This window comes from Perognathus longimembris, chromosome 12 (genome assembly GCF_023159225.1).
Source record: "Perognathus longimembris pacificus isolate PPM17 chromosome 12, ASM2315922v1, whole genome shotgun sequence".
NCBI lineage: Eukaryota > Metazoa > Chordata > Mammalia > Rodentia > Heteromyidae > Perognathus > Perognathus longimembris.
In genome coordinates, this window is record NC_063172.1 from 817,529 (window position 1) to 829,940 (window position 12,412).

General features: G+C 61.8%; 1 protein-coding gene across 6 annotated transcripts; it reads left to right on the plus strand.

Annotated features, from left to right (window-relative positions):
• Positions 1-333: 333 nt before the first annotated feature.
• On the plus strand, positions 334-12,017 carry Puf60 (poly(U) binding splicing factor 60). 6 transcript variants are annotated; one of them, XM_048358582.1, is made up of 12 exons: positions 334-450; positions 4,446-4,532; positions 6,657-6,752; positions 6,861-6,950; positions 7,862-7,912; positions 9,754-9,915; positions 10,001-10,093; positions 10,240-10,453; positions 10,535-10,725; positions 10,862-10,997; positions 11,232-11,467; positions 11,555-12,017. In XM_048358582.1, the coding sequence occupies exons 1-12, from the start codon at positions 427-429 to the stop codon at positions 11,852-11,854; spliced, it is 1,680 nt and encodes a 559-aa protein (XP_048214539.1). In that variant the 5' UTR covers positions 334-426; the 3' UTR covers positions 11,855-12,017. The 6 variants fall into 6 exon arrangements, with proteins under 6 accessions (XP_048214539.1, XP_048214540.1, XP_048214541.1 ...); XM_048358583.1 differs by having other exon boundaries at positions 4,449-4,532; XM_048358588.1 differs by lacking the exon at positions 334-450 and adding an exon at positions 1,360-1,428.
• The last annotated feature ends 395 nt before the right edge of the window (positions 12,018-12,412 follow it).

Sequence of the window (12,412 nt, forward strand, 5' to 3'; positions counted from 1 at the left end):
GCCCCTCGGCCTCGGAGGAGTCACCCTGCAAAATGGCGCGCGGCCCTGGCGTCGGGGCCTCAGCGGCCACCTACCTCGGCCCGGAGGGGACCTGCGGGCTCGACCTCCCCAGCTGCCCGAGTCCTCCCCGGGGCCGGCCGCGCGCCCCGCCCCTCCGCGCACGCGCGCCGCGCTCCGCCCCGCCCCTCCGCGCACGCGCGCCGCGCCCCGCCCCGCCCCTCCGCGCACGCGCGCCGCGCCCCGCCCCGCCCCGCCGGAGGCCAGAACCACCACGCCCCGCCCCGGAAGCGACGTCCCCCCCTCTCGTTCCACGTCGCACGAAAGAGCCCTTTCATCGCGAGACTTCCTCCGCTGGCACCCAGATCGCGCGAGACCGCGGAGGGAGCCGGAGCGTGTGGCGCGCGCGGCGGCCGCGACGGGCGCAAGATGGCGACGGCGACCCTAGCTCTCGTAAGTGAGCACCCCGGCCCCCCCCACGCTCCCCCCGGCCACGGGGAGGGCCCGAGCGGCCGGTGCGTGTCGTCGGCCCAGCCTGGGCGCCGAGCCTCCCCCGGGGGACGCCGCGGCCTGCCTGCCGCGGCCCCCGGCGCGCGGGGGGCGGGGCGGGCGGCCGGCTGCGAGCCCGCACCCGAGCTTCCGGCTGGGGGACCGCGGCTTCCGGCGGCCCGAATTGTGGGCCGGGCCGGGCTCCGCGGGCGGGGTGGGGCCGGGCGGCGCCGGCGGCCGTCGCTCGGCCCTGCCCGGGGCGGGGGCGGGGGCTTCGTCCCGCCGTCCGGGCCTCCCGGGGTGAAGGCGCCGCGGCCCGGGCCGCGCGGCCTTCCCTCCGCTGGCCCCGGGCCGCGGGCGAGCGGCCGCTCCGCTCTCCCCTCACGCGGCTCTCGAGCTCCGTCCCGAGCTCTGGGAGGGCCCTGGGGTCCAGTAGAGAAGCAGATAAAGGCCACCCCTGTGTCGGCCGGGGGCCCGATGAGCCCCGTGGACCGCACCCTACCCTGCCCGGTGCCTGGCGGCGGTGCTCAGGGTGGGATGAGGAGCCACGCCTCGCTGTGCCCGGTGCCCACCTCGCGGGCATCGCGGGCAGGGCGTGGGGAGGAGGGCCCCAGCGCCTCCAGTCTTCTCCCCGCCCCCTCCCCTTCCCACTGCAGTCTCCAGCGCCCAGCGAGATGGCAAGGAGGTCTAAGACAGGGGTGGATAGTTGGAGGCTGGACTATACCCGGTCCTCACCCAGGCTGTCCCTGAGTTAGGAACTGTGCCCTTCTCTAGTGAGACAGAAACAGACTCCCAGGGTGAGGGAACACAAGGTGCTCCCCTTGTACGGGATAAGCCCGGCGTGTAGACCTGTGCCCCTCACAGCACGGCCAACTTTCTACCGTACCGTGTTGCTTCTCGAAGCTGCAGGGCCAAGTGGTCTGTTGGAAGAGAAGGCCAGAGGTAAGGACCTCCTGACTTCCCTAGGTGGCAGTCACGGCGGAGAGAGGGAAGCTCAGAGCCAAGGTCAAGATGTAGTCAGGGAAGGTGTCGGAAAGCGAACCTTCCACAAAGCCGTCCTGATGCCCTTGGGGACTGAGGCTGAGCCAGGCACAGCTGTGCTCTGCATGGTGACAGGTCACCACCGGGTCATTATTGAGATAGACACAGTTGCTAAGTCTGACCCCAGAAGCAGTAGTTCTCAGTGAGATGTTTGTTGTCTCCAAATCTTCTCCAGGTTAGTACATACATGTTCTTTACCTGTCAGGGCCCATGCTTATTCAGCTTAGAGAGGCCTGGCCCCTCTCTCTCTCCCTCTCCCTTTCCCCTCTTCCCTTCTCTTTTCCCCTCCTCCTCCCCCTTTCTCTCCCCCTCCTTTCCCTCCCTCCCTCTCTCCCTCCCCCTGTCTCTCTCTCCCTCCTTTCTTTTAGGAGGACAGATCTGAGGATGAACCCAGGGCCTTTCACAGGTTGAGTATACCCTACCACTGAGCTACATACACTCTAGCCCCTGTCTGGTTTTGGGTGGAAAGACTTCTGGAAAGGTTCTCTTGTCCCTACTGGCCTGGTTGAGCATAATGAGAGCTTGTTCCCCATGTTGTGGTGCTTTGGCTCTTGGAGTGCTTAACTCTGGCTAACACAGATCTGATGGGGAAGGAAGATACAGAAGGGCTTTCTCTCCCTCAGACCTATCCTGCTTGGTAGCTGCAGAAATAACAGCTCTTTTGCATCAAGAATTCAGTCTTTGCTGTGTCTTTGATTCATTCTCAGACTAGTCTGCACAATCTGCTCCTGCTCAGGGCACTTACCCTTGAGTTCCTTCTCTCTTTGCATGAGCATAGCTGCTTTCTTCACCTCCTGAAGGCCCTGATCATGTCAGCCCACGAAAGAGGCCTTCCCTGGGTGCCACAGCCTAGAATGCCCCAGTCAGCTCTCCCTCTGCACTTAGTGCTTGCTACCTACAAAGTTGTCTTAGGTGTCCAAGGGAGCATTCTTTGCTGGAAGTTGATCATGAGGCCCTGAAGAGAGTTGTATTTTCAGCACCTGCAGCACTCAGCAAAGATTCTGGCTATGAATTAAGCATGTGAAGGGGACTGAACAGATGAGAAACAGCATTCTGCAGCCATGCTGATGTTGTTAATGACATTAGTAACAAGTGCCTATGGCTGTCTGTGTGGAGGTGCCTACTCTGCAGATACTTCATGGGTGTGTGACTCTATACATGTTTGTAACTAACCTAGTTACATGTTGTAACTTACATGTTTGTAACTAACCTAGTTACATGTTTGTAACTTCCCCTTCAGGACTGAGGAGCTTGGGGCCTAAAATCTTGTTATTTACCCCAGGTCATCTCCTTTTTGTTCTGGGCTCCTGAGGGGGTAGCAGCTGGCATTTGCACCCCAGAGTCCCTCAGCGGCACTGCCCCTCAGAGGGTTCCCCTCCTTTCAAGCACCACTGCCTAGGGAGTGCTAGGGAGTATTGTGACTGCACATCTTACATCTCCTTTGTCAAAGGGTAACAGCATGTGACTGGCTGTGACAAAGTGACAGTTTTCTCCAGGCTTCCCAGTGACTACTTGGAGTAGAGTCCTAGGCTCAGTGTGACCGAGAACTAAGTCCTGCTGGGAGTGGGGTGATGTCCCACCAGTGGACTCACAGAGCTCTCAGCTGTGTCTCCCAGCTCTGTCCTCATCCGCATGTTGGCTAGTACAATAACTGGACAAACTAGGAAACTATACACATGCTCCAGTTTCACCCTGCTGCTGGTGTGCTAGGGCAGGACCTGAAGCGTGCTTTGTGGGTGTCAAGCAGTCTTTTGCTCTGCGAGTGGACTGTGTCAGAGGGGCCCCCTTTGACTCTGGGGTGCCATTGCCAACAGTGGGACTGAATTGGGCAGTGTAGCACCCTCACACTGCATTAGTAACGGTTCCAGGCAAGGCTAGGTGCTAACAGAATCAGCCTCAGTGGCCAGGTCCATCATCTAGGTCTTTCAATTGTTTGAGGACCCAAGCGACCTGCCTCCTCTTTGTGCATGTGTTTGAGAGCAGGCATAACTGCCCTTTCATGCCCTTAGTTATCTATGTGTCTTGTCCTTGAGCTGGGAGCAGGATGAGTGTACTCTTTGTCTGTTCCCACTCACCTCTAAGAAGGCGGAGTAGCTTTGAGGGCCACGTCCTCCCACTCCCACAAATCGTCCACCTCCACCCAAGTCCTGTCTGGGCCTTTGCCTCCACCACTGCTTTCTGGGAGCTGTTTCTGCACAACAGTTCTCTCTCCTCTGAGTGTTGGTCCTGGCAGGTGGTGGAGAGCCAAGCTCTCACTGCCCTCCTAGAAATCTAGATAGCTCTGAACAGTTCCTGCTGGGGGAAGGAGGACTGGGAATGTGCTTGCGGGGGGAGGGGGCAGTGTGTGTGCGAGGAGCTGAGGGGCAGACAGCCCTGTGCCTCAGGAGCCAGCTGGAGACTTTGTCATCCATCTTAGCCCAGTCTCTTTGCAGGAGAGAGAGGCTTTCCTGCACGTGGGGTTGGAGCACTGTTTGCTCCCTAGGACTCTTATCACTCGAGACACAGTTCCACTTCTGGCTTTTTTTTTTTTTTTTTTGGTAGTTTTTAGTGGTGATAAAGAGTCTCACACACTTTCCTTCCCGGGCTGGCTTCGAACCATGATCCTCAGATCTCAGCCTCCTGAGTACCTAGAATTACAGGCATGAGCCATTGGTGCTCAGCTTACCCTTTCTTTTCTGTTTCTTCCTGGGCCTGCCCTAGCGTCTGCTCTGCTTTCTGCCAGAGTCTTGGGCAGCTGCAGGTGGCCTTGTCAGGCAGTATAAGGTGGGGGTTAATGCTGGGAATGCTCTGGTCTGATCTGGAGCTGGGCTATTTTGTGTCCCTTCCCGACCTTGAGTCAATCCTGGGGAGAGGAGAGGAGAGAGGGCCTGGATGAGATTGTGTGAGCATTGGTTACAATATCTCCTTCCTGCCTGCAGCAGGTCAATGGCCAGCAAGGAGGGGGGTCCGAGCCAGCGGCGGCGGCGGCAGTGGTGGCAGCAGGAGACAAATGGAAACCTCCACAGGTACTGACCTTCAGCACCCTCTTCCTCAGACCCACCTGTCTGCCTGCCTGCCTTGCCTGTGTGTTGTGAGCCCAGAGAGGCCTGGGCCTTGGGGGCAGGTGGTGAGGAGGAGCCCAGAGGCTGCCAACAAGACTGCAGACCTTGCCTGTTTCTGGCCCAGCCTTTCCCTTGTGAACTTATCTGCTCTAGGTGAGCCCTGGCAGTGGGCTGGCCACTTGGGGGCACTGGAGACATCAGCTGTGCTCATTCTCAGCCATTAGGAGTGCGCAGAACCAAATGGAAACCATTGTGTTTTGCGCCAGAAGGGGCCGTTTCTAGTCTGTTTTAATTCAGAGCAGAAACCGTAGGAGAATAAGCACAGGCGTGGGAGGACTCAGCCCTCACCTCTCCTTCACTCCAGCCTCGGGTGGGTGCCCATGGGTCATGTCTTCTGTTGTCTGGCCTGTGGGAGTGAGTCCTCTGTGATGTGGCCTGGGCTCTATTATCACTGTGCAGTCAGTTCTTTGCTTTTCTGTGGCAGTGCGCATCTCCACAGAGTCCCAGTGGGCCTCAGGAGGTGGCCCCTGGCCTCTTGGGGATCAGCCCTCCCCCTAGCCCCCAGGCACCCTAAGGGAGGGGCTGGAATATGGCATGCAGCTTGGATCCTGGGAAGCTATGGGGGCTGAAGCTCCCGGCCCTGGCTGGCTGTCCAGCCAACCATTGGTGGGAAAAGGGTCTTTTGTTCTCCAAGACAAAGAAGAGATTGAAAAGTTTCTAGGGGGCTGAGGGGGACAGGCATAGATCTCCATGGTGACAGCTTGCTCTGGCGTCCCAGCCTTTGGGCCCTCCCCCACTAAGGAGAACCAGGCTTGGGGCCAGCTGGTAGGACTGAGCACAGACTGCAGCCCCTGGTCCTTGCCACTGCCAGGCCCTTGAGGGACCTGGGGTTCACTTGGACCCGACCTCTGATTGCTTGGGGGTAGGGGGTGGCTTGTAAACTTCTCACCTTTTGACCTGGGCTGGAAACTCAACACTTGGGCAGCCAGAAAGGGATTCTTGGGGTTTGAGTCAGCTGGTTTCTGCCTGCTTCTTTTGTGTTTGAGTCCCTGTTCATTACTGTTGCGCAGGGACCTTCCTTTCTCTTCTATCATCCCTCTCAAGAATACTTATCTGGGGGCTGGGAATGTGGCTTAGTGGTGTAGAGCGCTTGCCTAGCATACACGAAGCCCTGGGTTCCATTCCTCAGCACCATATACACAGAAAAGGCCAGAAGTGGCACTGTGGCTCAAGTGGCAGAGTGCTAGCCTTGAGCAAAAGGAAGCCAGGGACAGTGCTCAGGCCCCGAGTTCAAGCCCCAGGACTGGGAAAAGCAAAAAAAAAAAAGAAGAAGAAAAAACATCTAGAAGCCTAGGGCTGTTGGTGGTCTTTTGAACTTGTATACTGGCACGCCGGTGTATCCCCCACCCCCACCCGCAGCCCTGTGCTCTGCTAGCCCTGACATAGGGCTTCTCTAACCTTTTACATGGCTGAGTCCTGCCTGTGAGCAGCTTGGAAATGGCTTTGACAGATGTAAGCGTAACACTGGGTCTGCAGCTGCCGTGGCGAGCCCTCCCATGGTGTCTGGGGTGCTGTCCCCGAGGCTCCTCTTCCCCTGGCTTCTCTGTCCGCCGAGTACAGGAGTTGAGTGGGGGCAGGCTGAGCCTCTCCACACACAGGTCTTGCGGGGCCTGGGAATGCACGCAGGCTCTGCAGGTGTGCACGGTGCCTGCCTTGGGGGGGGATGGGGCTGTGGGGAGGGAGGCTTATTGCTCACCCTTCCTGTGTGGGACCCTCAGGGAAGCCACTGCTGTGCCTTGAGGCCACGAGGTCCGGTGCCGGCCCTGGAGGACAGCTGGGGGCTGCTCCTCTGCAGAGCAGTAGATAGAGACAGGGTCGGGCCGGCCCCGGGGCCAGATCCCGTCTCTCGAGTTTCTGTGGTAGCTGCCTTCGTCTGTGTCTCACCCCTGGGTCCAGCACCATTGGAGGGGCAGCTGGGCGTCCGGGAAGGAAGCCTTGTACCCAGGCTTGGGAGAGGGGCAGGTGGGGTGCTAAGGCCAGGTGAGGGAGATCTGGAGTTTGCTGCTGAAAACTCTGCTTCCCATCCAGGGCACAGACTCCATCAAGATGGAGAATGGGCAGAGTACAGGCGCCAAGCTGGGGCTGCCTCCCCTGACGCCTGAGCAGCAGGAGGCCCTCCAAAAGGTGAGCTGGCACGTGGGTGCGGCGGCCTGGCTGCTCGGCCTGGTGTGGGGGCTGGGCCTCTCCCCGCAGGCCAGACCTCCCAGTGCTCCTCACCGCTGTCTCTCGCAGGCCAAGAAGTACGCCATGGAGCAGAGCATCAAGAGCGTGCTGGTGAAGCAGACCATCGCGCACCAGCAGCAGCAGCTCACCAACCTGCAGGTGAGTCCCGCCGCCCGCCCGCACCCTGCTGCCACCACCTCAGGGCTGGCTGTGCTGGAGGCTGTCCACCCAGCCTGGGCCAGGAAGCCCGCACTGCCCCTCCCCACCGCCTCCGCCATCTCCTCCTCTTCTCTTCCTCCTCCTGTGCCTGCAGCTGGCCGCCCCCAGAAGGTGTTAGGACTCTCAGACTCTCAAGGCTCATTTTCGGGACCCTCGGGGTCCTCCCTGAGGCACAAGCAGCCCAGCCTCTCCTGTCTGCTGCTTGCTGTGGCCCTCCTCCTCCCCTTCCTGCTGCTCCGCTGTAGCTCTGCCCCGTCATCGGCTCCGTCTTCCCACTGTTGCCTCGGGGCTACCCCACATCCTTGCCCCCAGGCTGTGCATAGATGTGGCGGTCTAGGGGCCGTGTTCCTTCCTGCCCCTGAGCTCAGCTCCCCACCCCTCAGTAGTCCACACCGCCTGGGCTGGACCCAGGACTGAGGGCGCAGTCTGGGACTGCCTCCACTGGTTCTGCTCTAGGCTGGAGGCTGCGATCTCTGGGAAAAGGCCTGTAGAAGACCAGCAGGTTCCTGGGCCTTGAGCCTTTCCCTTAGCTCCCCTCCCCCCCCCCCACCCGCCAGCCCAGCCCGAGATATTATACTGTCAGGAGAAGTCCTGGCTGTTTACTCGTCGTCCGTCCCTCCTCCCTCCCTTCTGCCCTCAACAGCCCTGCGGCAGAGGCTGCGGGCGGGGCACGGGGGCTCTGAGGCGGCGCCCCCCCTGGGCAGCGTGGCCGGCTGTGTGGGAAGGCAGGCAGGCGGGCCTCCCTGGCAGGGCGGGGACTCCGGGCCTTGCCGCTGTCTGCGTGAGGTATTGACGAGAGCGGGAGACTGCTCGGCTCCAACAGACTGAACTCTGTCTTTACTGTCTTTCAGATGGCAGCAGTGACAATGGGCTTTGGAGATCCTCTCTCACCTTTGCAATCGGTCAATAGAAATGCTCACTTCTTCCGGGGCTCATGTCCTTAGTCAGGGCTAGAGGGGGGCAGTGCAGCCCACTGCTGGGGACCTTGCTCCCCTGGCCGGCCCTGCCCGCCAGCTCTGGACGAGCGCAGCAGAGCGCCAGGCATGCATGGCGGGGCCGTGGTGTGGGCACCCACCCCGGGACCACCCCTGGGGAGGCCTCCATCTGCTCTGAGGGCCCGTCTTAAAACTAACCGGCCAGGTAACTGCGGAGGGCAGCCGCGGCAGCCAGCCAGGGAGGGTAGCTGCCAATGCCAGGCTCTGTGCCCGCACCTGTGGGCCGGCAGCTCTCAGTCTCCAGGCTGTCTGGGCTCCGAGGAGAGAGGGGTCCTAACTGACAGCCCTCTCAGACCCTGGAGGGAGGATGGCTGCACGGGGTGGGGGGCAGGGGGACCCCGAGCCAGCCAGAGAGGGAAGGACAAGCAAAGACATGGGCCGTGGGCCTGGCTGTGGGCCAGGGGTCGAGGCGGCATGGCTCTGGCCACCGCGAGCAGAGAAGCCTGGGGAGGAGACGCCCCTCCCTCGCCCCGCGGCAGGCGGAGGAGGAGGCCCCGAGGGGAAGGTGTGGCTCTTTCCGTGGGGCCTTCCTCTGGTGGGGAGAGCCCCGGATGAGTTGCCCGCGTGCTCTCTCCGGGAGGCCTGGGCTGCGGAAGGTGTGTGCCCGCCTCACCCTAAAAGGGAGGTGTGGCCCTCTGGGGGAGCTTTGACCTGCGGGGCAGACGCGGGATGGCGTCCGGCCCCCCGGCTCTCCCTTCGGGGGTCCTGGAGCTGAGCCAGAGCCTGAGGTCTGTTAGGAGCTGGCTTTGAGGCGGGAGCTAGTCCCATTTCCAGGGAGTTCCTAGTTTCAGGAAAGGTAGGCCCCAACGTGGGGAGTCCTGGGGGCAGGATAGACGCCTCGCTTTTGGGCTCCACTCTGGTGAGGTTGCTATTGTCTGAAGAAATAAACTGGTGTCCGGCCACTGGCACCTTCCGTAGGGTGAGAGGAGCCCTTCCTTGTGTGAAGTGGCGGGGCCCTGGCAGCCCCAGCCTGGCGCCTCTCCTGCGGGGCGTCGGGGGGAACGGGGGCACAGCCCTCCTTAGGGTGGCCGACTCACAGCCGGGCCTGTCCGCTCCCCCGCCCTAAGGAGCCCGGGCACTACTCCACTGGGTTCTCTGCTACCTCATGATGTTCCGGGGGGGGAGGGGGGCAGCTCTTAGGGCAATGAGCAGGGCTGCAGGCAGCTCTTTTTTGGGTAGGGAGTATTGGGGTGAGGAGAGCACCGAGCCCCGCCTGAGTCAGCCCGGCATGAGCAGCTGCTCCTTGTTCTCCTCGGGGAACCCACTGGGCTGCACTCCTCCCCTGGGGTCTCTTCTGGGCAGTGGCTGCTGCCTTCTGCCTCCCTCTTTTCTGGCCATACCAGCGGGTCCCTTTGGCTTGGACAGCACCTCCTTCCCTCTTCTGTCACAGTCCTTGGCTGGGATGGTGGGATGATCTCCCAGCCCGGCCCAGGGTGCCCAGCCCCCAAACTGGAAGGGTGGACTGGGTGGCGGGGCTCCAGCCCTGCCTCCTGGCCGCCTGTCAGCTTTGCTGGCGCAGTGTGCCTGGGACCTAGGTGGACTGGGTGTGTCTGTGTCCTGCTGTGTGGCTCGGGTGGGGTCCTGTTGACCCCTGTGCCCTGACTGCAGGAGCCGAACCTCCACCTTGTTGCTGTGTGGGGAGCCCTCCCGCAGCAGAGCTGGGTGGGTGGGCCCGGAGGGGAAAGGGCTGCGGAGCCTCCTGCCCTCCTGACAAGCCAGTGGCTTTCTCTCCTTCTGTCCTGCTGCAGATGGCAGCCCAGCGGCAGCGGGCCCTGGCCATCATGTGCCGAGTCTACGTGGGCTCCATCTACTACGAGTTAGGCGAGGACACCATTCGCCAGGCCTTCGCCCCCTTTGGCCCCATCAAGAGCATCGACATGTCCTGGGACTCGGTCACCATGAAGCACAAGGTGAGCGGGCTGGGTCTCGCCGGCTGCGCTAGGCCAGGCTTCCTCCTTGGGCCGTCTCCGCATGACTCTGCTTCCCCCTGTCCAGGGTTTTGCCTTCGTGGAGTATGAAGTCCCAGAGGCTGCACAGCTTGCTTTGGAGCAGATGAACTCAGTGATGTTGGGTGGCAGAAACATCAAGGTGAGGGCGAGGGGTTCTGGTTTGGGGCCAAGATGAGAACACGGAGTCCTCTGTTGAGCTGCCCGCCGACGGGCAGAGCAGCTCCACAGAAGGCTGCCGTGACGGCCTGGGCTGAGAGTTTGTTTCATCCCCTGCGTTTTCACCAGGTGGGCAGGCCCAGCAACATAGGACAGGCCCAGCCCATCATAGACCAGCTGGCCGAGGAGGCCCGGGCCTTCAACCGCATCTACGTGGCCTCCGTGCACCAGGACCTCTCGGACGATGATATCAAGAGCGTATTTGAGGCTTTTGGAAAGATCAAATCTTGCACGCTGGCCCGGGACCCCACGACGGGCAAGCATAAGGGCTATGGCTTCATTGGTGAGTTGGGGGTTCCCAAGGAGAGGAGGGGACGGCCTGGTGCTAGGGCTGGCCCTCCTCACTGCTGCTCCTGCCCTGCAGAATATGAGAAGGCCCAGTCGTCCCAGGATGCTGTGTCCTCCATGAACCTCTTTGATCTGGGTGGCCAGTACTTGCGGGTGGGCAAGGCCGTCACCCCCCCCATGCCCCTGCTAACACCGGCCACACCTGGAGGCCTCCCGCCTGCTGCTGCTGTGGCCGCAGCTGCAGCCACAGCCAAGATTACAGCTCAGGTGAGGGCTGGTGCAGTTACGGGGGTTTGACAGTGGGTGGACAGACCTGCTGACCCTTTGGGGACTGGCTCTTCAGGTGGTCTTGGGTGGAGGTAGCCAGTCTGGGAACTGAGCATGGGGTTCTTTTGGGTTGCAGGAAGCAGTTGCTGGAGCAGCAGTGCTGGGTACCTTGGCCACGCCTGGGCTGGTGTCTCCAGCACTGACCCTGGCCCAGCCCCTGGGGGCTTTGCCCCAGGCTGTCATGGCTGCGCAGGCTCCTGGAGTCATCACGGGTGAGTGGGTAGACCGGCACTCCTCTGTTTCTGCAGCCTTACCTCCAGGCTCCGCCTTCAGCTGCTCTCCACTTCCGGGAGAGCCCACTCTCACTCAGGTGTGACTGTGACCCTTCATGTCTGGGGCAGGCCAGCCATGGCTGAGCAATTCTCTTACTTCCCAAGCAGAGCTGATTGGGGGGAGGGATGGGCGGGGGGGTGTCTAAGAGTGACTGGGACCTGGTTCTGCTGCAGGTGTGACCCCAGCCCGTCCTCCCATTCCGGTTACCATTCCCTCTGTGGGAGTGGTGAACCCCATCCTGGCCAGCCCCCCAACGCTGGGTCTCCTGGAGACCAAGAAGGAGAAGGAAGAGGAGGAGTTGTTTCCCGAGTCAGAACGGCCAGAGATGTTGAGTGAGCAGGAGCATATGAGCATCTCGGGCAGCAGTGCCCGCCACATGGTCATGCAGAAGTTACTCCGGAAGCAGGAGGTAGGTGGCCGGGTCTGCTCCCGGTGCTGAGCGGGGGGTCGGGGAGTCTGGGAAGGCTGTAGAGCTCAACTGGCCTCTCCCCCACAGTCTACAGTCATGGTTCTCCGTAACATGGTGGACCCCAAGGACATTGATGATGACCTGGAAGGGGAGGTGACGGAGGAGTGCGGCAAGTTTGGTGCCGTGAACCGCGTCATCATCTACCAGGAGAAGCAGGGCGAGGAGGAAGACGCGGAGATCATCGTCAAGATCTTCGTGGAGTTCTCCATGGCCTCAGAGACTCACAAGGCCATCCAGGCCCTCAATGGGCGCTGGTTTGCTGGCCGGAAGGTGGTGGCTGAAGTCTATGATCAAGAGCGTTTTGACAACAGCGACCTCTCTGCGTGACCTTGGCCCGGTTTCCTGGACTCGCCCTTGCCCCTCTTCCCCTGGGTTTTATAATGATTAACTGGCTTCCCTGGGACCAGGCCCTCTGCCCGCCCAGCCTGTAACGTGCATAAAGGTGCAGATGCTGCTGGCCCTCCACACCGCAGTTGGTCCCTTACCCAGATTCGTGTGTGTGTGTGTGTCTCTGTCTCTGGGTCCACCCATCTGTTCTGGAGCGGGCCGGGGATGAGGGGGGGTGGGGGCCGGGGTGAGGGCGCCCCCAGCCCTCCCGCTGGGCTGGGAACTTAGTCCTGCTCTGCTCGGCCCCGGGAGCCGGCCGCCGCCCCCCGCCCCCCCGCCGGGATCACGCGGGAGTCCTCAGATCTGGGGGGAGGTCCGGCCAGGCCAGCCGGGTGCGGAGACCCGGCGACTCGCGGCCCTGGGCGGCCGAGCGGCTCTCGCGGGGGCGGGGCGAGGGGCGGGGCCTCCCGGCAGGCTGCGCGCATGCGCACTGCGCGTCCTCGCTACGGGTCCGGGCAGGGTCCGTGCCGCGGGGCCTTCTGGGAGCTGCAGTTCTGG